This window comes from Falco biarmicus, chromosome 5 (genome assembly GCF_023638135.1).
Source record: "Falco biarmicus isolate bFalBia1 chromosome 5, bFalBia1.pri, whole genome shotgun sequence".
Lineage (NCBI taxonomy): Eukaryota > Metazoa > Chordata > Aves > Falconiformes > Falconidae > Falco > Falco biarmicus.
Genome location: NC_079292.1, coordinates 91955710 through 91977681, shown reverse-complemented (window position 1 = coordinate 91977681; position 21972 = coordinate 91955710). Strand labels below are relative to the sequence as shown.

At 56.9% G+C, this 21972-nt stretch overlaps 2 protein-coding genes across 2 annotated transcripts; both read right to left on the bottom strand.

The window, feature by feature from the left end:
* Positions 1–1390: 1390 nt before the first annotated feature.
* ENO2 (enolase 2) lies at positions 1391–10800 on the bottom strand. The gene is made up of 12 exons (XM_056339100.1): positions 10629–10800; positions 7481–7572; positions 6742–6837; positions 6407–6465; positions 5327–5396; positions 5042–5175; positions 4154–4376; positions 3510–3707; positions 3182–3383; positions 2865–2973; positions 2669–2727; positions 1391–2350 (listed from the first exon to the last, which is right to left on the bottom strand). The coding sequence occupies exons 2-12, from the start codon at positions 7563–7565 to the stop codon at positions 2281–2283; spliced, it is 1305 nt and encodes a 434-aa protein (XP_056195075.1). The 5' UTR covers positions 7566–7572; positions 10629–10800; the 3' UTR covers positions 1391–2280.
* A 159-nt stretch (positions 10801–10959) lies between these two features.
* LRRC23 (leucine rich repeat containing 23) lies at positions 10960–17259 on the bottom strand. The gene is made up of 7 exons (XM_056339108.1): positions 17155–17259; positions 16966–17078; positions 15896–16149; positions 15673–15803; positions 12427–12563; positions 11628–11850; positions 10960–11335 (listed from the first exon to the last, which is right to left on the bottom strand). The coding sequence occupies exons 1-6, from the start codon at positions 17212–17214 to the stop codon at positions 11628–11630; spliced, it is 918 nt and encodes a 305-aa protein (XP_056195083.1). The 5' UTR covers positions 17215–17259; the 3' UTR covers positions 10960–11335.
* Between the last annotated feature and the right edge of the window lie 4713 nt (positions 17260–21972).

Below are 21972 nucleotides of genomic sequence, written 5' to 3'. Positions count from 1 at the left end.
CTTGGGGGTGTGAGCATCCTCCCGCGGTGCCCATCCTCGGTAGGGCCGGCAGCGGCTCCCCGGCCCCCCGCGCCCCCGGGGTAGCGTGGGGGTGTTCAGGCGTGGGGACGAGCGGTGCCGCTGGACACGCCAGCTGCCAGGGGCGGCTTTGAGTCTGGGGCAAGTTTTGCTGCGCCGCCCCCCTACCCCGGGAGGCTGAGGGGGACACTTCACGGAGAGCTGGGTGAGAGGCGGCTGGCAGCCGGGGCACAAGCTCCTCCTGGCCACCGAGGTCTGCCCTGTAGCCACTGGCCACCCCCCAGAAACCCACCCTGCCTCCACCCTTGCATCCTCCCTCCCACTCTCCTGCCCATGCCAGGCATGTGTGCCATAGCCTTTGTCTTGCCACCCCGAATTAAATCCCTTCTCTGTGCTGCTTAGTAAGGAATCAGCAGTGCAATGCCGGTGTTTTAAAATGGTGTCTCTCGATTCAGAAGTCTGCACCAGGGGACAGGCGAGGGGGCCTGGGGCTTGCTGAGCAACCTCAGCCTGTCCCCTTGTTCCCTGCTCATCACAAAAGGCAAGGCAGCATGCATGGCTTAAACCGGGTCTGGACAGTTTCTGCAGTGCAGCGGGGCAGGAGGTCTGCAGGACCTGCGCGTGCCCAGGTGCAGGCAGGGGTTACCAGCATGAACCAAGGATGGTGGGCAAGGCAGCTTTATCATTTATTCTCTTGTCAAAGCCTGAGTTGGATTTTGGCACCCCCCCAGCCTCCCGCCTATCGTTGGAGCCTGTCCAGAATTAACGGTGCTGAGCAGGCGCTGGGGCTCTGCTGGCACTCAGCCTGCTGGGGCCCTGGCTGGAGCATGGGCCGTCTTCCCCCGGCACTGCTGTGCTGCCTGCGTGAAACAAGATGGAGCTGAGAGAGACCGGCATCCCACCAACTCCTCCATCCACCACTGTGCAAGCCCCGTTTTAGGGAGGAGATCAGCCTTTTCACCCCCAAAGCCTTGCTGTTCCAGTTCTCCATCACTCGAGTCCCATGGGCAGCTGGCCTGGGGCCCATCCTCAGGTCTTTACATCAGTGGAGGGCACAATTAAAATCCCTGTGCAGCAGCAGATCCTCATGTAATGTGGCTTGGTGGAGATAGCGGGGGGCAACTCCCATCCTCCCGCCTGCCTCCCCCTTGGTGTTCCCCAGCCAGGTGGCCAACAGCTGTCTGGTAGTGGGACCAGGCTGTAAAAGGATGGGGAGGGGCAGGGAGGGCAGTACCTGGGCATCTTCTTTGGCTGGTCCCCTCTGCTTGTTTTGGTTACATTTCCGTGTGAGCCTCTCCTGCTTTGATGGCAAAATGTCCCCATTTCCCAAAGGCTGGTGTGTAGAGAGAATTACGGGGCCAAGCCAGGCAACTCAGGTGTGAAATACATTTTAATTGAGTTTTGGGATCTGTAGTTTGTCTGTTGCTCAGCTGAGCATGGGCTGTCTAGAAGGTGAAGCAGACATTATGGGGCGGAGGAAAGGGTGAAGGAGTGCAGGAGGGAAGGGAACAAGAGAGAAAAGGTCACGAGAAGCAAATGAGAGCATGGGTTTGTTTACGGATGTGTTTTAATATATCGCCCCACAGTACTATTGTGCTGACCCGGAGACTGACAGCACACGCACACACGCACACACGTGCACACCCAGTGAGGGACAGCAGTGCATGTCAACGCTAAGCTGCTGGCAAGCACAGCCCAACACAGCACAGCACTCGCGGTGGAGGAAGGGCCACGTGGGGCCCCCTGGGGCTCAGGACGGACACGCGCCTCGGGCACAGGGATGCCGTGGGCTGGTACACGTACACCTACGCATGCACAACGAGAGCGAGCCACTGGTGACACTCGTCCGGACACAGCTACGGGTGCGACACTTGCCCAGCCAACGACGCACATATGTTCACCGTACATGCTTCGGTGTCTGAGGGAAACACACCCTGTGGGCAGCATGCTGCCTTAGTCTAACACGTGAACAGAGTGGCTCAGACACAGCCCTGCACACAAAAACTCCAAACAAAAGACACACGATGCCTAGATCCAGAAATGCTTATAACCCCAAAGCAAGGGACAGGGTGCAGGCCTCTCTCTCATCCTTCACCTGGGTACATCTAGCCGGGGACACCTGAACTTGAGGGGTTTGAGGTGAGAGGGAACCAGGTGGCAGAGGGGGGAGAAAGAGCAAAAAAGGGAGCGGTAGAGGGAGGGGGCTTCAGAGTCTGTGAGGGGGGAAAGAGCAGCAGGGTGGCTGTGCCCTGGGGACAATGTTCAAAGAACACTTGGGTTGCGAAAGTTGTGTCCGGCAAAGCGTGCTTCGTCGCCCAGCTCTTCCTCAATCCTGCAGGAGAGAGAGAGACAGCACACATCAGGCCCGTGCTACCCGGGAGCAGCGGTGCCGGTGGGACAGGGCACCAGCAGGGAGCTGACGCGGCCGGAGGAGCTCAGCTCCTGCCAGCTCCCGCGCCTGTGGGGCTGCACCCCCACGCCGAGGCAGAGGGAAGGGGTCTGCTCCAGACACCTCCCGGGACCCCGTTGCCAGCTCCAGCCATGCCTTTGTAACATTTCTCCTGCAAGCCCCTGGGCTTGCAGCTTCTCCCGCTCCCATCAGTCACTACCCCATCCTCTCTTCTGCGTTCCTGTCCCTGGAGCCCCTTACCTCATGAGCTGGTTGTACTTAGCCAGGCGTTCAGACCTGCAGGGAGCACCCGTCTTTATCTGCAAAGCAATCCCCAAAACAAATGCTGTAAGAAACTGTTACGGCTTGCCCCAGTTTACCGTGGTGGGGCAGGGGATTCTGTCTTAGCCCCTCTTTGCTTTCCTCCAGGCTTGTGCATGGCCCGGGTCTCACCTACCTGCCCAGTGCACAGTCCTACAACCAGGTCAGCAATGAAGGTGTCCTCGGTCTCCCCAGATCGATGGCTCACCATCACACCCCAGCCATTCTCCTGGGCCAGCTTGCAGCTGCCATGAGCAAGAAACACGGTCAGGAGCTCCCACTCCTATAACCGCCGGCGGCACAGGGTGGGATCCCAGCACCCTCTCCTCCCACCCACAGCACCCTACACTCCGGTGGAGACAAAAGCCTGCTCACCAGCGGGCAGCGTGACACCCTGCTGTGGCTCAGCACCAGCCCCTCCAGCGGATGACGAGGGCAGTGGGCTGGACTTACGCTTGGATGGCCTCTGTGACGGACCCAATCTGGTTGACTTTGAGCAGGAGGCAGTTGCAGGCCTTCTCTTCAACAGCTCTCTCGATGCGCTTAGGGTTTGTCACCGTCAGGTCGTCTCCCACTATCTGAATCCCCACATTGGCTGTGAACTTGGACCAGGCCTCCCAGTCATCTTGGTCAAAAGGGTCCTCAATGGAGACCACTGAAGGGGCAACGTGAGAGACATGAGTCAAAGCTGCCTCCCTCCCCACCCCAAAACCAGAGGGTACGCGCCTGTGAAGTATGTGACACCAGCACCAATTCCCTGCTGCCAGGCACGGAAGCTCACCTGGATAATCACGTACAAAGCTTTGATAGAGGTCGCCCAGCTCATCTGCAGAAATGTAGCGGCTTGGGTCATCTGGGGACTTGAAGTCCAGGTCGTATTTGCCATCACGGTAGAACTCGGAGGCCGCCACATCCATACCAATGACAATCTTGTCCGTGTAGCCTGCCTTGTCGATGGCTTCCTTGAGGAGCTCCAGAGCTGTGAGGAGGACAGATGCATTCAGGAGGGCCAGCCCATGCAGACCGCTCTACCCTCCAGCGGGAACCTCCTCTGGGAGCGTTCTGAGAGCCTGGCGGTGCGACAGGGGAGGTGGAAGGGAGCCCAGAGTGCGACAGAGACATGCCAAGGAGCTGTGGGGGCCATGTCCAAAGGGACTAGGGAGAATTGAAGTACAATCCTGCGGCTTGTCTCTGAGCTGTGGGGAGGCCTTGGAAAAGCGTGCACATGCAGGAAAGTTTTGTATGGAGAGGCTGTAGCAGGCCAAGGCCACCCCATGGAGAAGGACCTTAGAAACCGCTGCCTAACACAGGGTCAATGACACTGAGGCATCGTATTTTGAAGCAATCTTTGGGGAGCGCTGTGAGCTGGGTATAGGAAGCCGGAGCACTGCAGTCAGGGGCACCCCACCTCTGCAGAGCTCTCACCTTCACTGTTTTCCAGGATGTTGGGGGCAAAGCCTCCCTCATCACCCACATTGGTAGCATCTTTGCCATACTTCTCCTTGATGACGCTCTTGAGGTTGTGATAGACTTCAGCCCCAATGCGCATGGCATCGCGGAAGCTCTCAGCCCCCACAGGCAGGATCATGAATTCCTGCATGGCCAGTTTGTTGCCTGCGTGGGAACCTCCATTGATCACGTTGAAAGCCTGGAAGAGTCAGTAAGTGATGAGAGCTGAAGGAACGGGTCCTGGCACCACCTAGAGGAGGCTCCCCAGTGAGCCACCGTGCCCGTTCCTGCCACGTCCCACAGGGTGACGGAACGCATCGGCTACAATGCACCAGACCAAAGGTGTAAAAGCCCAGGGTCTTCCTCCCAACGGTGGCTCAAAGCAAATGGCTGGAGAGGACTTTCCCACCTGTTTCCCTCCCAGACATCTCCCGAACTATCTGTGTTTATCTGTGCTCTGTGTGTTTATCAGCAAAGCTGTCAGTCTCTCTTCCAGGACCTTCCTCCTTGACTCCAAGAAAATTCTGGCACCCACAACACCTGTTGTGAGGGAGTTTCACAGTGCAGCTACCCCTGCTATGAAGACCCGTGTGTTTTGAATTGTGCCCCAGAGGGTTCACATGACGCACTCTGGTTCTTGTGCCAAGAGCGAGATCCTCAGCCAACCCCCACCACAACCCCTGCCATGTCCTACTCCGGCCCCGCTTTTCTGTCTGGAAACCTGACAAATCTCAGGCCTTGACGAGTGCCATGCACTCAGCTGATGGTCAGCACTATGTCCCTTCCTGCTCTCCCTCCCAACACACCCTTTGAAGTTTCTTTTGGAGTTTCTGAAGGTGGGTGTCAAGGATGAAGGAACCTTACTGGCACAGGAAGGATGAGATCAGAGTTGCCAGCCAGGTCAGCAATGTGCCGGTACAGGGGGACATCCTTCTCCGCAGCTCCCGCCTTGCAGACGGCCAGCGAAACCCCCAGGATAGCATTGGCACCGAACTTGGCTGCAGGCAAAAGCAAGGAGGAGTTGGGCTTCTCAGGCAGCAACCCCCTGCCCAGCGGGTGCCCCTGCTCCAGCCCTGCGCCCTCCCATGCTCTTTCCTCCCCAGGCCAAAAAAAAAAAAAAAAAAAAAGCAAAAAAAAAGCATGAATTACATTTGTTCTCTGTGCCATCCATCTCAAGCATCAAATTGTCGATCTTCTCTTGATCCACAACAGAGAGGCCCTGCAAGGAAGAAACAGCTCCTGAGGAGGGGGGGCTGTGATGAGCTGCTGGCTCTGGTGTGCAAGGAAGGAGGCGCTGATGGAGAAGCTGGGGGTACAGGAACCTTTTTAGCTGGTGGGGGGACACATACACAGAAAGCTCTGGAAACGAGTGCCTTGCTATACGGTCAGGTAGGTGAGGTAACCACGACGATGTTGCTGCGGTGCAGTGTGGACATACCCATGCCGGAGGGGGGGCTCAGCTGCAGCCCCCCACCCCACCCCGGGGGCTTACCCAGCCTTCTGGCAGCTTCCAGGAAGCTTTGTGGTGCTGGGGCCACACAGAAGCTGGGCAGAACAACAATGCATGCTCAGCCTCAAGCAAGTGCCTGTAGGCTGGATGGATCCATCCCCAGCAGCGAGGCGGAGAGCAGGATTAGCCCCCGCACAGGCAGCCCACTACCAGGCCAGGTATTTTTATGGGGTGGAGAGAGCTGGGGTCTCAGCCAGACACCCCCTGTCCAGGGGCTGCACAGGGTCTAATGCGTGGCTTGACCTCGGCTCTCTTCAGAGCAGGCTCCAGGTACAACTGGGTTGCAGATGTGAGACCACTGACCCGCAAAGCCATGCTGGGGGGGCTGCCAGCCCTTGCACATCATGGTCATCGCTCATCCCACCATGACTGCTGGGTGGGACGAACGGGTGTGAGGCCACAGACATGTAGGGGAGACTCAGTGCTTGAGGAGGAGCACACCTGGAAGAGGCAGACAGCTCTACAGGGAGAGTTAAGGGGACTAGTTAGGTGGCACGGATGCTGCGGTGGACCAGGTAGCATTAAATCCTTCCCACCCCAAGAAAAGATTGCTGTGGAGACACACAGGCATGGAGGGCAGGAGTGGAGTGCCCATGGTCACAGAGAGCATCACTATGTCTGTTAACCCAGTGAGATGAAGAGAGGCAGAAACAGAGATCAGGGGACAGAGACAGACCAGAGTAAGCGTTGGACAAGGCAAAACAAAGAGAAATCCTTACAGAGCCCACGAGAGCTGGGGCGACAGTGCTGTTGATATGATCCACGGCCTGCAGGACCCCTAAAGAAGGGAAAAGACAGAGAGAAAGAGAGAGAGAGAGAGGGTGAGGCAAAGAGGAGAGTGGAAAGAGGGAGGGCGAGGACCGATAGAGAGACAGAGAAGGAGGCAGTGAGAGAAGATCGAGGCCTGATCTTTCACTTTACGCTAGGTCTGTGCCTCTGCCGTCTCCCTGAGGGCAGTAGGGCGCAGCCGTGTCATGCCAGCGGGTGAGTGGTACCCTCTGGTGGGGCCCTGCCCACAGCAGCGCTGGGGATGGGGTCGGCAGCATCTCCCCACCTTTCCCGAGGAAACGCGACTTGTCATTGTCTCGCAGCTCCAGCGCTTCATAGATGCCAGTGGACGCGCCGCTGGGGACCGCTGCTCGAAACATGCCTGGGAAACAGCAAAACATGGCGTGAGACAAGCGGAGGGTGAAGAGGGAAAGCCCTCAGGCACCAGTTGTGTCCTGCTTGTGTGGGGAAACGGTGGCAACCACTTGTGCAAATGTGTGGCCCCGCTGGCTGGCTGCTCCTGGCTGGTCTTCTCCGAGGTGCAGCACCAGGGTGGCAGAAATAAATGTACCCAGCACTTCCAGACTGAGAAACCTGGATCTCAGGCACCCAGAGGTCCCCACTGGTCCCTGAACTATGGGTGACGGGTAGAAGCCTGGCTCCTCAGCCCTCCTACTGGTTCCAGAGGCAGCCTGACCCACAGGAGAGGTAAATAAGAAGGTAAACAGATTTATGTTAATGAAACTTTCCATCCCTGCTACTAGCAGGCACGTGGCTTGAGTCACATACACAGCAGCCAGCTGTCTCGTCATGATGTGCCCAGTACACGTGTGGACTCGCTGAGCACAGGCACAAGCAGAGCCACAAGCAGAGCTGTGGTCGCTGCCTCCTGCCCCGGCTCCCTGGCTGCTGGAGAAGACCCTTCATCCTTCATGCTCTCGGGGTGTGTGCCAGGCTGCTGTGCAGTGCCAGCTCTGCCAGGGCAGGCAGGACCTTCCCCCCATCTCTTGTCCTCACCCACGTACCTTTGTGGGTATAGAGGTCCACCTCAACCGTGGGGTTCCCACGGGAGTCCAGGATCTCGCGGGCATGGATCCTCTCCACTGCCATGGTGAGCCTGTGGATAGGGGAGGAAAGGGGAGGGGGAGGGGGATAGGGAGGGGGGGAGGGAGGGGGAGGGGGGAGAGGGAGGGGGAAGGGGAGAGGAAGAGGGAGAGGACGTGTTCAGCTCTGATGAACACCCAAGACGTGGTGCTCACCCTTCTAATGTCTAGAGAAGACACCGACAGAGAGATGGCAGCTCAGGGAAGAGTGCCCTTAGGAGCTGGAGATAAAACTATTGCCTCAAGCAAGTTTAGAAACTGCTGTTAAAACCCAGGTGTGGCAACCGACCCAAATTTTGTCCAGGAACCAGTCACCTATTAGAATTTATTCTGTCCCTTTGCTGCAGATGGCAGCCTCTCTCCCTGCACCAGGGCTGAGCGCTGCCCCTTCTCAGGGGTCCTCGCATGAGCATGGCTGCTGGAGACAGGGAGAGTGCCGGAGATGGAGGGTGCTGGAGATGGGGAGGGTGCTGGAGACAAGACGGGGAGGGTGCTGGAGATGGGGAGGGTGCTGGAGACAGGGAGGGTGCCACAGCACCCACCGGCAGCAGAGAGGGAGGGCGCAGCTGTTGCAGCCGGGAGCTGCCCCCAGCCCCAGTGCCAAGGACAGGGCATCAGCTCCCGGCGCCTCCCTTCTCCTTGCCAGCAGGCGAGGATGGTGCCCACCAGGGCCAGGCAGCATGCAGCGGTCGTGGCCGGGCAGCAGGCAGGGAGCCAGCTGAGCGTGGCAGCTGCTGGGACAGGGCAGGGGGTGACTGACCTGCGGGGACCCTCTGCAGCCCATGGTGGGGGGAGCTGCCATCCCCTTGGCCGAGCGCCTGGCTCAGCCTTCCCGGTTCCCCCATCAGCCGCCGGGCAAGGCGCCGGGAGCATGGCAGAGGCTGGCGGCCTGAGGAGCCATCTTGCCGAAGGCCACAGTGCCTCAGACGTGGCAGAGAGGGCTCTGAAGGGACGGGGGGGACTGGGTCAGTCCCTTCACTCTGCTTGGGGGAGTGGATGAGACCTGGAGGCATCTCTGTCAGATGGGGGAACCTGGCGTTCTGGGGTGCCCAGCCAAACCTGAAGTGGGGAACAGGCTGGTGGGTGAGGAGGGCTGTCTGACACAGCTTCTCTTTGCTTTGCTCTTGAGGGGGTGCAAAACAACTCACTCCCTCGCATCCCACCTTCTGCACGGGGCCACGTGATGGCGGGGAGCGGCAGGTCCCTGGAGAGGGAGCAGCAGCGAGGGGCGGGTCGCCCCGTGCCCCCAGCCCCACCACGTTTTCCTCCCCTGGCTCCCACGGATGATTCACTCAAGCCTGAGCAGGGCCAGCCCCACACAAAACTTTGTGCGGAGGCCAGGCCCGGGGTCAGACCCGTGCCGTGGTGTGTGTGAGAGTCTGGCGGGAGGGACGGCCAGCACGGGGGCTCAGCGCGGAGCCGGGGGCTGCAAATGGCACATCACGGCACTGAGAGCAGTGACGAAGCAGGCTGGGGGGAGTCAGAGTCAGCTCTTGGCCCTGTTGCCTCGGGTGGGTGGAAATCAGGCGGGTGCGAGGGAATTGCTCTGCTCTGAAGTTTCAGCAAGAGCTTCCCATACTGGGGAGTTTCTCAGCAACATCGGGGCTCTCTAGAGCCTGCGCAGGGCTCTCCACCACGTCCATCTGGGCTGGGATCCCCCGTCAGCCGCTTTGGCGGTGCTCCTCGCACCATCTGGCACACACCGCGGGAACTTCCTCCAGAGCCGTGCCCGCGCAGATGCGAGCTTCCTTTGCGGCAGTGCCCTGGCCATGCCCCAACAGCCTCCACGGGGAGCAAGGAACAGGACCCCACTAGTGATCTTTGACAGCAAGACCCATGCCTCTCTGCTTATGTGGTCATGGTGCCCGTGGTCACATCCACCTGCCCCTGTTGGGGCCAGCTTCGAGGAAGCCAAACAACAACCCCAAATCCAGCTTTGCCTGCCCCATCCCATCACTCCCTGGGTCTTTCCTCCCCTCTCAGACCTTTAAAACCCTTCCCTGCACTTGCATTGCTGCCCCATGTCCCCCTGCATTTGCCCTCCTTCAAAAAGCACAAAGAACCATCCTGAAATCCCTGGCATCAGCTGCACTGTCCTGAAAGGAGGTCAGAGACGGATAAGCCAGGATAAAGGATTGGGATGGAGCCATAGCCAGGAGCTCGCGGACCACAGCGAGGAAGAGGAGCCAGGCTGGAGCTGGGCAGCCTCTCCCTGAGCAGGGGCTGGGCTGGGCACCCGGGGGAGGCTGGCGCTGCTGCAGTGCCTTCCTGTGGGCACTGCTTGTTGCGAGGGCATGGTCTCGCTGGGGCTGGCGCTGCAGCTATTCCTCCTCCCCGCCAGGCAGGCCGGCAGGGCGAAGCCCTCTCCCCCAGGCCACTGCCACCAGCCCCCTGTGCTGCTGCCACCCCCCCGGGCTGGGCACTGCTCCCGGGAAGCCCGCACTGCTGCAGTGTCGTGGCTGATGCAGCTATTGCTTGCTTGGTTGTCACCTCCTCTCCCTGCTGCCCCCCCTCCCCTGGGTGGCGTGGGGTTGTGCGGACAGGAAAACATCCCTTCTCCTCCCTCCCTCCCCCCGGGAGCCGGCGAGTGCTTGTGCTTGTGCCAGCGCCGGGGGGGGGGCCCGGGGGGGCCGCTCTGCGCTGGGGCTGGGGCCTTTCCCCGGCAGTGCCCGGGCCAAGCTGTGCCTGCTCCCCACCACTCCCCGCCCGCAGGTAAGGGCTCCTCCCGGCAGTGCCCTTGGGAGCACCCCCTATGCTGGCTGCTCGCCCCCCGCCTGCAGTTCCCCTAGGTTCACATCTGACATGATGCTTGCCGGGGGTAGGGAAGGAGGGAGTACCTGAAATTAAAATATGAAAGAAAAGTGAGAAGGGTGGGGGTGAGGAGAAGGAGGTGGGAGGAGCAGGGGGAGGGAGTGAGGGGAGTTCGGTTGTTCGTGCCGCTCCCGGCGGTCCATCTCCGCAGGGACCCCAAGGTGCGTGTGGGGTTTGGAGGGCACAGGGTGCGGAGCAGAGCCCTGCCTGCGGGGAGGGGGTGCTGGCCCTCCCCGCCAGTAAGTGGGGAGACACTTACCTTCCCAGGGCAGGGGTGAACGGGAGACTGAGCAAATGCTGGCAGAAAGGAGAGAGGACGAAGCTGGAGAGGGATGCAGGACCTCAAGGGGAGATGATGTGTCCTCTAAGCCAGCGGCGGCGGCGGCAGGATGGAGACGCCCCTGATAGGGCCGGGACGGCAGCATGTGACCCAGAGCTGCGATGAGTCAGGATTTAGCAAAGCTTTGCAAACAGCACGTAGAGGATGGAGAGAGAAAGAGAGAGAGAGAGGCAGGGAACAGACACAGACAGACGAGGATGAGAAAGCCAGGGAATAGGAGTGGGTGGGCAGGATAAACAATGCCAGTCACTCCAGGCTCATTAATTATTTTTATTCAAAACAGAAAATCTTGTCAGATTTTTGGGAGCCATAAATCAAACCACAGAACCTGTAACTCTTCCCTTTCCCCTTTTCCCTCTTGGGCCTCTACCGAGAACAGTGCGTATGAGTGCAGTGACTGCAAAAACACTGCAGTGCCTCAGGGCAACTTCCAGGACTGGGGTGGGCAGCCCTCCCCTCTTCTCCAGGGGCAAAATGAGGTGACAGTAGCTGCGGTACCTACAGCTCTCACTTCTCCCAGCTGCACACGTCAGGGAAGGCATCTCCAAATCTTGGCTGGCTCTGGGAACAGGTGTTAAAAACCAGGGTCACTCAGTCACATCTCCCTGGAGAGATCCTTCCATTTCCTGAAGAAGGAAAGAGGGAGAAGTTAGACGACTCTATCCCCAATTTCTTTTCCCCTTCTGCTGCTCGCTTCTGCTAGTGGAGTCAGGAATGGCAATCGGGTTGCGATGCTGGCCATCGCAATTGAGTTGTGAAGCCTGGTCTCCGTTTCAGGCTCCTCTGCCCTTGTGACTGATGTCCCTCAGCCTTCTCCTCAGGTTATCAACCTAGGGGAGGAAAGGCTTGATCAGTACATTTGGTCCTCTCTCCCTTCACTTTTTTCTCCCCCCACCTCTCCCGCCATGCTGTTCTCACCTATTCTTCTTCCTGCCTTTTCTGACGGATTTTGTTTGCCTCTGCCCGCTCATCTTGCTCAAAAAATTCCTTGTCGAGGCGTTGCAGGTGTGGCAGCAGGACCAGGACCTCCAACCTGTAATCAGGTTCATCAGAGCATGGATTGTCCAACAGCACCAGTGCCTGCAGCATGGGGAGGACCTGCAGTTTTGCCACCTCCTGAAAGCTGCTGATTCCATTGTTCCTGGAGAAAGGACAGAAAGCAGGGGAAAGAGACACATGCAAGTAGTGAGATCCCTTTGGAACAGTAAGCTGACAAGACAGACAAGGCAAAACTTGGCAGCATGATAAACCATAGACCACAGACCTGCGATCTAAGATGCAGATTTGTCTGCAGCTCCCCAGAATGAGGGGTAAAAAGGACATTGCTCCGGGTTTCTCTGTGCTAGACAGTCCATTGAACTGTGTGACATGGCCATCGCCCTGTGTGGCAAATGCTGAGAAGGGCACCTGCAGCCACATCCAGCACACAGAGAACACGCTTGGAGGGATCCAAAGGAATTATGGCAAGGAATAAAAAGTGTGAGGCAGGGTGTGGGAGTGACTGGGGAGGCAGATCTTTTCTGAGAAGCCCAGGAAAGGCCCTGGCTGTTATATTGCCAGGCAGCTGAGTGCTGAACACCAGTTAAGGACAGAAAAGATCAACCCATCCCCATCAGGTCGTCAACTTCCAAAGAAACCAGAAAATCCTAACGGTCTTAATGGGAGCACAGCCTGATGAAGGGGTCTCCAGTCCCAACGCAGAGCAGGGAGGACCCACCGTAGATTGAGGTACTGCAAGCACTTCATGCTGCTGCAGAATCCATCCAGGGTCTCAATGTGGTTGTCACGCAGGTGCAAAGTAGTCAGCTGCCCTAGCTCCTCAAGGCCTTCTAGGCTCCAAATGGCGTTCTGGGCCTGAGCACCAGGGAGGCAGGAAGAGAGAAGGAAAAAGGGGACACACAGAAGAGGGAACAGCCGTCATTTCTGGCCTTCACAGCTCTTTCTACCCTTCAGGCTCCCTACCGCTCATAACACAGCCTTCTCTGAGGAAGCTAGATCAGGTTGCTCAGGGTCTTGGCCAAATGAGTTCTAAGTATTCAGATTCAAGGACCAAAAGTTTGCTGAAAAAGTGTTTCCTGTAGCATCACCTGGTGACTGAGACAAAGCCACCCCACATGAACACCCTACTGTCAGCCCAGCATCCCCTCACATGGCAGTGCCAAATCTATGTCCCTAAGGCCTCAGAGAGCAGGTGCGGTGAGGAAAGCATGGACCTGAGCCTGGAACAGGTGTATTTAAAGGATGAATAACCAGCCCCTCTCAGTCACATAGTCTACATACACATACTACACACACATATACATGCAGCGCAGGGATCTTCCAGTGTCAGCTGCTTCTCTTGTGAGGGAAATCTACTACCAAGAAATCTACTCCTCCAGGAGCAGAAGCAGGCTGCCTGTTCCTGAGGGAGGTTGCAGGGGGCCGGAGGTTGTTGGCTGGTTTAATTTTAAGCTTTTCCAGGCGTAATTGTTGTTGTCCATCTGTAGATGCACCTTCTTGCAGCAAATCTGACAATCTTATGGCAGGGAGTTCAAAATTCCCCATCACCAAATTTCATTCACTTCATTGTGAGGCAGGTTATGAGGTGGGGAAATACCAAGGCCTGAGTTCCAACAACAGTTTCACAGCAGGATTCCGGCTGGAAAAGGCCGCTAGAGGCCTCCTGCCCAAGCCCGTGCTCACCGCAGCGCTAGCAGCAGCACCGGGTCAGGCTGCTCACCGCCCTGCGCAGCCAAGCTCTGAGCACCCCAGCAACTACAACCTCCATGTTGCCTTCCCCAGCCTGGAGCGGAGCAGGGCTGCACTTGCGGCGGTGGCTCAGGGCTGCAGCCTCCAAGGATGCAGGTACTTGAGCGGGAAATGGGAAGAGAGCTGCTGTTGGGCTCTGCTCCTTGTTGGTACCCAGGCGGTCACGTGGCCGCTGCCCGAGACTAATAAAAGGGGCACATGCTGAACTGGTGGGACTGGAGAACAGTTTAGGACTGGGACACTCAGGAAAAGGACATTTTGTAGAAAAGGAGAATTTTAATGGGAACTGGACAAAGGAGAGTCTAGACCAGCTGGGCCAAGTAAAGTGAGTGACACAAGGACAAAAAGAGGAAAGCTGGAGATTTAGCGAAGGCCGTGTGAACAGATTTAACGGTCAGGAAGGATCAGTACATTGAACCCCAGAGGAAATCAGGAGCTGGTGTGGGAAACAGAGTGGGGAGATCACAGACCACTGGTCTGTAAAATGGATTCTAACATCCCATCACTCTCACTTTCTTCATTACGGCAGCATGAATAGTCTTAATAGTTCTGGCCCTGCAAGCACTAAAGGACAATGCAGAATGGACTTTGTTCAGGGTTGTAGGTTTTTTTCCCCATAAATCAAATAACATTCCATATGACACCTTTAATTAAATGATCGCATCATCACCTTACCTTTAGATACCAGTTCTTCACATAGATGTGATGCCGCCATTTCTTATGGAAAGCTACTGTAACATGTTGCCCATGATTCCCTCTCCCCTTCCTGCACACCCGGTCTCACTCTAGCCAGCCTTTGTCACCGCTGCTGCACAAGGACCAAGAACCAACACAGCCTTGCTGACCGCAGTGATTCTTAAACTGATACAAGTGCCATGTGGTACACAGCCTGCTCATAGCCTTCCTGCTAGTAGGCGTAACTTTTTCAATGTTAAATTTCATCTGTAGCTGCGTCATACATTAACCAAATTCTGTTCAGTTCCTTTAAATTGAATCCTTTGTCTTGAATCCTGTCCTTGAGGCATCAGCTGTGTCTGCCCCGCGGCTCAAGTAATACCAAAATCTTTATACAGAAAGCAAGGCACTCCTGGGGGAGAGCCCACTCCAAAATTATTTAATGAGCCAGGCAGGCATGGGAGACAAATTCAAGCCCCAATGAGAATATGAGTCAGTTGTTCTAGTTTTAATAATCATGTCTTGCAATTTGCCCATATGTGCAGCTCAGAAATCCCCTCAATTGTGCCAGGAAACTTCTTTAAAACTAGTGCTGTGTTTGCTTCCCTCCAATCATGCACTAAAGTGGCTGGTTTTACTTTTAAATGCTGTATTGTATCTAGTGACTTATCCACTTCATCCCTTCTTTGAGCACCTCTAGTCCTAAAATCTGTTTTCTACCAGAAAAGTGCCGGCAATACCAGCAAGCAACCTCCTCAAGTGTCTTCTGTCAGGGAGTCTTGATGAAAAGAAAGCATATAGCCTTTCAAAGCCTTTATCATCTTTAATTGCTTTTTAGGAGGTAGTGACTCAGGACTACTACCTAGTCTTTGCAAGCTGTAGCACTGCATGATGCTTGGGACTAAGCCTTCCTTCACTTGCATCTCTTGGAGTAAATGTTCCCTGAAACAGTTGTTTATGATATTAGGAAATTGCTTCTCCTATGTTAGTTCCACTGCAATGTTCCATCAGTTTCTTTTGTGGCAGCTGAAGGTGTGAATCATGTAATTGTGCTGGTTTAAAATCAGCATTTGATTAGGCCCATCAGGGAGGAGAAAGAGGCATCATCTCCCCCTGTCACTCAGAGCAAATCTCTTGCCTTCCCCACTGACCTCTGGGGGTCCCAGGACACACCAAATACCGGCTCCTGTAACACTGCCAGGAGAGAATACCGCTCTCCCGTAGGAGGCCAGGAGGGAAGAATCTGATGCACTGAACAATGCCAGCCCCTCTGCTCTCTGCAGAGCAATTACTGGTCAATGGCTATTCCCTTTGCACTCTCTGCACAGACAGCGTAGAAGGAGCAACCTCAAAGAAGTGGTTTTGTCTCTTTAGCTCTCTGAAATCCGTTCCTCTCTTGGGCTGAGAAGATTGAACTGAACAGGCTAGCAGAACAACTATGTTGCTTTGAAGGGGACTGCGTCTGCTCCCCTCCCACTGACTGGAGGTGCCAGGCTCTGCAGCAGCCCTGTCCCCCTCCCTAGGCTGGCTGATCTCTTACCAGGTAGAGGCTCTTGAGCATGGGAAGGCTGAGCCCTGCTGTGCTCTCTAGCTTGTTCCTTCGCAGCTCCAGGATTTGCAGGCTGAACAATCGGCCGTGACTCAGGCCCAGAGCTGTCTCAATTTTATTTCCTGAAGGACAGAGGGGGAAGAAACAATGAGTTAATTTGGCCCAAAGAGAGTGCCTTGTGGGCACAAGAATGAAGAGAGGTGGTCTGCATCACCTTTCAGGCTGAGGTTGGCTAAGCGGGGGTGAGTAATGCCCTCCATATCCTTGATGCGGTTGTGAGCAAAGCTGATGATCTGGAGGTAGGGCAGCTCCTGCATGCAGGCACTGGTAAGCAGATTCCCATCAACCTTCAGCCAAAGCAGGTGGGTTAGGCTGTTCAGTGGAGATAAATCTTGCAGCTTGTTCTCTGACAGATCCACATATCGCAGGTGAATGAAGCATTTGAGGAGGCTGATGTCTGTCAAGTCCCTGTGGGAGGGAGGATGTGAATAGTAAACATCTCTCATTTCCCCCTGCTACCAGCTTTCAGCTTGCTCCTTGCCACTGCTGGAGGGAGGGCATCCTCCTTTCCCACTTCCCTGCTGTCCTGGGAAGTCTTACTGGAGAGAAGGAAGAAAAAGGCAGGCGATTGGGACAGGCTGAATAGTCTGTAAACAAGGCTGAATGGAGAAGATTGGAGCTGCTTTACTGGCACAGGGAGTATTTATTCCCATTGAATTGTATCTGTCAGGAGACAGAAGCAGAGCAGAAAAGAGGGTAAGCGTGGGGGGCAGTCTGTTAGAAGGTAGTGGCAACACCAAGGACCGTGTGGAAGGACTTTCCTAGTGAGAAAAAGCTGGCTGAGATACCTATGAAGCTGCTGTAAGACAGTCTTACTGAGGCCTGATGGGGCTGAGGCTCCAAACTGTTCCGAGGCCATTGAGGCACTGTACTTACAAGCACATGCCTTAAAGGTAAGAAGTTAACAGGAGGGATGCTTCACGGATGCCTCACAGTGCCTGTGGGGAAGTCACCCTGCCCAGGTGCCCCTCGGAGACCACAGTCCAGAGTGATGGGCAGGCTCCCCCCCGCCTAGGGGGACACCGCTGTCCCCATCACCTGGCTACGGCAGAGGCAGTGCCCTGCTCGGGGCAGAGGCCAGACAGGCTATGCCGAGGCACAGACTGGGATCCTGAGGACATGGCCTGGGGACGCTCCTGCCTGCACTTGGCTGCTCCGCGGCCACATGGGTGACCAGGGAGGAGGGGGCCTTTTCCTGGGGGCGGGCAGGTGTCGCACACTCACTTGTATTTCGCTTCAAACTTCACATAGGCGTGGGCCAGGCCGTCGCCTGTCTTACCAAGGAGCGAGAGGCCCTCCCTCAGGGCGGCCTCCGTGAGGGGCCGCGGGGCCGGCACCTGGGGGGGAGAAGGAGAGAACACAACCAGCGCCGGGCTAGCCGCAGCCACAGCTTGCCGCGGCCCCCTCCCTTACCTGTCCTTCCTCCTCCTGCTCCCCCTCCTCCCCAGGAAGGCCGCGCTCGCCCCGCTCCATGCCCGCAGGCCCGCCGGCGGCAGCTCCCTCAGCCCGGCGGCCTCCCGCGCTGTGCGGGCCGCGCCGCCCGCTGCCATGGAAACGGGGGCGGTGCCCGGCGGCGCTGTCATGGCAACGGCACTGAGTGACAGCGCGGAGTGGGCGGGGCCAGCTGCGGGGTGCAGAGGGCTTCCGCGGGGCCTTGCGGGTTGCTGGGGGCTCCTGAGGGGTCTTGTTGGGGTGCAGCGGGGTGCTGGGGTGTCTTGCAGGGCGGCTGCAGGGCCCTGGGGGGTGCAGTCGTGCCCTAAGAGGTCCTGGGGGGTCCTGCAGGGTGGCTGCAGGGTCCTGAGGGGTGCTGTGGGGTGCTGCAGCATCTTGTGCAGTGCTGGGGGGGGGCTGTGGGGGACTGCAGGGTGCTGCGGGGTGCTGGGTGCTCCTGAGGAGCCCTGCGGGGTGCTGGGGGTCGCTGCGTGGTGCTGCGTGGTGCTGTGGGCACCCTTTGCTTCAGCCACGCGGCCTCATCCCTGGGCTTTCCCAGAGACACCCCTTCTCCCGCCAGCGGTACCATCGCCCCCGTGGATCTGGGCCTTTCTGCTGCCTCGGGCAGGGCAAACATGGCATCCAACATCTCATCGGCCCTGAGCAAACCCCCCAGAAAAGAGACTTCCCATGTTTTACAAGAGGGTTCTGGAAGCACATCACGCAGCTGGCGCCCGTCGGCTTCCATCGCGCGCTGGTGGTGGTGCTCCCCCCAAGCCAGGCACTTGCATGCGTGTACTGCTCTGACTGCAATAGCTTGTCATCTTGGGTAATAAATTCCCCGTGGGAAGCTCAGAGCGTGTCTTGCCTTCAGCAGAAGCACTTTGTGATCCTACTCTGCCTTCCTAAGCGCTCCTGGCCCTTCCTAGCTGGGTGACATCCACAATTATTAGGAGTGTAGCCAGAGATTGAAGGATCATTCCAGTGGGAAGGGACCACCAGAGTCGTCCCATCCACCCCGCTGCCGAAAACGGGGCTCAGAGTGAGATGGGGCTGTGCAGGGTGGTGGTCACTCAGCTGGGGAGTGTCTCTGAGGAAAGACATTCCCTCTGCTAGATGTTTAATTAACATGTTGGGCAGAATCAGGCCCAGGCTTTGCAGGAAACCTTGCATGGTGTGATCTCTGGGATGCCAGGATGCTTTGGGGCACAGTGTCCCAATGTACCGCAGTTGCTGCTGCTTCGGCCAGACCCTTGGGGCTGGGGAGCCAGGGGAGCTCAGCTTGGCAGAGCCCGGCAGATGCCAGCAGCGCCCGCCCAGCTTCGGCACCTGCAGGCGGGTGGGTGGCTGTGCAGAGCGGAGCCGGGTATTTACAGGCTGGGATTGCTGCTCGGAGCTGACGGCCACCAGTGCTTGGGGTTAGTACCAAAGTCCAAGGCCCTGTTCCCTTTCCCTCCGGTGCACTTTGCTCCTTTGCGGCCCCCCGGGCGATGTCGGCGTTAGGTAATGGAGCCCGAGCTGAGCTGGACACACACCTGGCACACACCAGCCTCAGGCGCTCACGGTGCATGTGCCAGCCATCACCCCTAGTGCGAAGCACCATCCTGTGCCCAGGGCTGCACGGCCAGCTGCTGCCCATGTCCCCAGCCTCATTCCGCTTGGATCCCTGCTGCCAGTCTCTCCTGTGCTGCACTTGCCCCTCCTGAATTCACCCCCTGGGCAGGTACCTCCATATGATGAGCATTTCCACTGTATCCCCTGAACCCCCTCCCCATACACATAAAGCACCCTGGCTCCTCTTGCCTTTGCTTTCCAAGGCTCTAAAGAGCCCTTCAGCAAATCGGTGCTGGAGAAAAAGGAATGACATGCTTTTCTTCTCATCCCTTTATGCTGAAGAACAGACTGGGAGAAGTCATGTGTGCTTCTATGCATGTGTTCTATATGGTCTTAAAACAGGACCATATGGCTCAAGTGCCTTGTTTCTAGATGACCAAAAAACTTCCAAGAAACCAGAGAAAATGTACAAGGAAACCAAAATCTTCAAAAGAAAGAAATTGTACAGGTTTTGTATATTTATTATATATATAACACCTATATTTTAAATATAGATAACATTTTTTAGGTTATATATCTTTATAAAACCCCAAACCTAACTATACTGATCATTAAGGGGGAAGGCCATCAAGGCTCATCAGCAGGAGGAGGGGCCGTGCCCTGCCGGGCTGCTCCCAGCCCCATCCCAGGAGCCACCAGCCCACCAAAGGCCCATCTTGGGGAGCACCGGGGCACGAGGGGGGGGACCAAATCAGGGGCTCCGGGCCCCTTCCAAGGGAGCCTCGGCCCCAGAGCACCTTTAGGGCTGGGGGGGTCACTGCATTCGAGGGTGTGGGACACACGATGGGATGCGGAGGAAGAGCCTCTGGGGATTGCACAGGACTCATTACGGGATGTCTAGTGGAGGAACTGAGGGCAGGAAAGGGAGGGATCCAGGTGATTTGTGGAGGAACAAGTGTGGGAGAACAGAGGGATACAGGAATAAAAAGGGCTGGTGGTGTAGAAATGGTTTGTGATGGTTTGGCCATGCCCTGCACCAGGCCAGCGCAGCCTGTCCCATCTTCTCATTAAACACCTTTTACACTTTGCCTGGGTGAGGGGCTCTCATTGTCCTGTGCAGGGGGTGTGCGGGGGTCTGGAGGCCAGCAGCTGGGGTCATGCCCATGGGGCAGCACTGGTGTGCAGCGTGCAAGCGGCAGCGAGGGTGCAGCTGGACCAGCCGGTGAGGGGGTGTGAGAGGGGGCTGCGAGGGAGGAGATGGCTGCCAGGGGGACCAGGAGAGCCCCATCCAGCTGCCAAAGAGGCTGAGGGGCCTGGGGTCCCAAGCACCACAGGGGGTCTGGCTACTGGATGACCAGAGAGTGGGATGGAAGGGCAGCTACTGGGCAGACTGAGCCCAGCTGCTGGAGAGAGCCATGCTGTACTTATGTGTATACATATACATATTATATAAATACACATATATATATTCCTGCTTACTAGCGTATTTCCATCCTGCTCAGCCATAGGAGGGGTGGGATGTGGCTGCTGATGCTGTGATCGCGTGAGTGCTCTGCGTGGCCGGCTGTATGATCTGTGCAGCCGTCCGTGCATACATGTTTAAGTGGGGTGTGTGGGTGGGTGCCTGCTGCGCATACAAGCTCAGCCCTGGCTACCAGCTGGGTCTGAGGACACAGAGCTGCAGAAGCCCATCTCAGGCTGTTACATCTGGCACAATGGATCTTTCCCAACATCAACCTGTTTAAGATCCAACCGCTACAATTTGCAGCGAGGATCTGGCAGTATTTCCACTCCACAGAGACATGGTCCTGCCAGAAAGCAGACAAAAAGAAAAACAAGATCTGTCATTCCGGCCGACGTAGAAATTATTTTCAGTGAGTTTATTTCTCATTAAACAAAAGCTTTCATGCCTCTGTATTCTCCTCAACGCAGCAAGATCAATGCTCGCTTCCATCTGCTTGTTTCTATGTAGGTCACTCTCCTGGCTCTTGCCTGGCTCTGTGGGCAGGAGCGGGAAGCGACGGTGGAGCTGCAGCCGCGGCCGCTCCCTGTGAGCAACCCCAGCAGCCTCCAGCACAGCCCGTGTCCCCGCCGAGCCACCACCGTGCTGACCCCAAGGCACCAAGCTACAGCTGTACCTCAAACACTTACTCTGGTTTAGAAACCAGAGTTGCCAGGGTTTTCTTGCTGTTGTTGCCTTTGAAGCATTCTCTCCACGTCACTCCACATGCACCGAGCACCAGTAGCTATCATCTCAGACCCTCACATCTTTCCCTCTTTGATGGGTTGGCTTCCATCACGAGGCTCCCAGCAGTCGTGCTGCTACGCCCAGGGCCCACCACCCTGTGCTTCCTGACAGCAGTTACCCCACCGCTGCTCTCCATGCCATTTTAACGCAGGCTGCCCCGGCCCTGCCCACCCTCCCTACTCCCGGAGGGTCTGCAGCCACCCCTCACCCGAAAGGCTTCTGCTGAGGAAGGGGCAGGACAGGGGCTGGATTTCTGCTCCCAGCTGGGAAGCAGATGCCCACTGATGGGCTGGGGGCTCTTCTCTCCCATCCCTTCCAGCCAGGAGGGGGGAGCCCCTTCAGCAGTGTTAGCAGAGCAGGCAGACCTAGAGCATGAGTGGGCTTCCTAAGATTTTTCTCCTCCTCTGTGCAGCAGCACCTGCTTTCCATCCCCCAGGTGATGCTGGCAGAGCACCACACTGGTGGCTGGAGTGGCAGCAGAGGCACACGCCACAGCCGCAAAAGCTGCAGACCAGAAACACAAAATGGGAGAGCTGCACGTTAACAGCCGAGTACCTCTTCATACGCCTGCTCCGTACCAGAGCGCTGCCCATAGGCTCCCGGGGACACACAGCCTCACTGCTAAGCTCCTCCTTGCCAGGCACTTCCTTCTTCGTTACCCTTAGTACAGCCTAAAAACCTCCTCGCTGGTGCAGCAGCCAGGAAATAATGTCTAGTCTTGCTTTCTCATCCATCAGCACACAGCCGAAAGCAGGCAGCAAGCACAGCCTCAGCACATGGCCTAAAAACCCCTCCCCGCACGAAGAGAGCTGCTGTGCTCCACGTTTAACGAGCAGCAAATTCAATTACTAGTCCCCACAGGCAAGAAGCAGGGATGAGCACATTACCCAGCCTGCCTGGGAAGATCAGCTCGCTAGTGGGACTGCCAGGTGCTCCAGCAGCTACTGCAATAGAGATGCACATGGAAAAGATACACACAAATCAAACCACCACGGGCC

Coding starts and splice junctions, on each gene's coding strand:
- ENO2 (XM_056339100.1), bottom strand. CDS start 7,565: ATGGCAGTGGAGAGGATCCATGCCCGCGAGATCCTGGACTCCCGTGGG. Junction 3,708..4,153: donor CATCCTGGAAAACAGTGAAG/GTGAGAGCTCTG, acceptor TCCTCCTCACAG/CTCTGGAGCTCCTCAAGGAA. Junction 2,351..2,668: donor AAGTACAACCAGCTCATGAG/GTAAGGGGCTCC, acceptor TCTCTCCTGCAG/GATTGAGGAAGAGCTGGGCG.
- LRRC23 (XM_056339108.1), bottom strand. CDS start 17,214: ATGGAGCGGGGCGAGCGCGGCCTTCCTGGGGAGGAGGGGGAGCAGGAG. Junction 17,079..17,154: donor AGCAGGAGGAGGAAGGACAG/GTAAGGGAGGGG, acceptor TCTCCCCCCCAG/GTGCCGGCCCCGCGGCCCCT. Junction 12,564..15,672: donor TGCTCAAGAGCCTCTACCTG/GTAAGAGATCAG, acceptor CCTGGTGCTCAG/GCCCAGAACGCCATTTGGAG.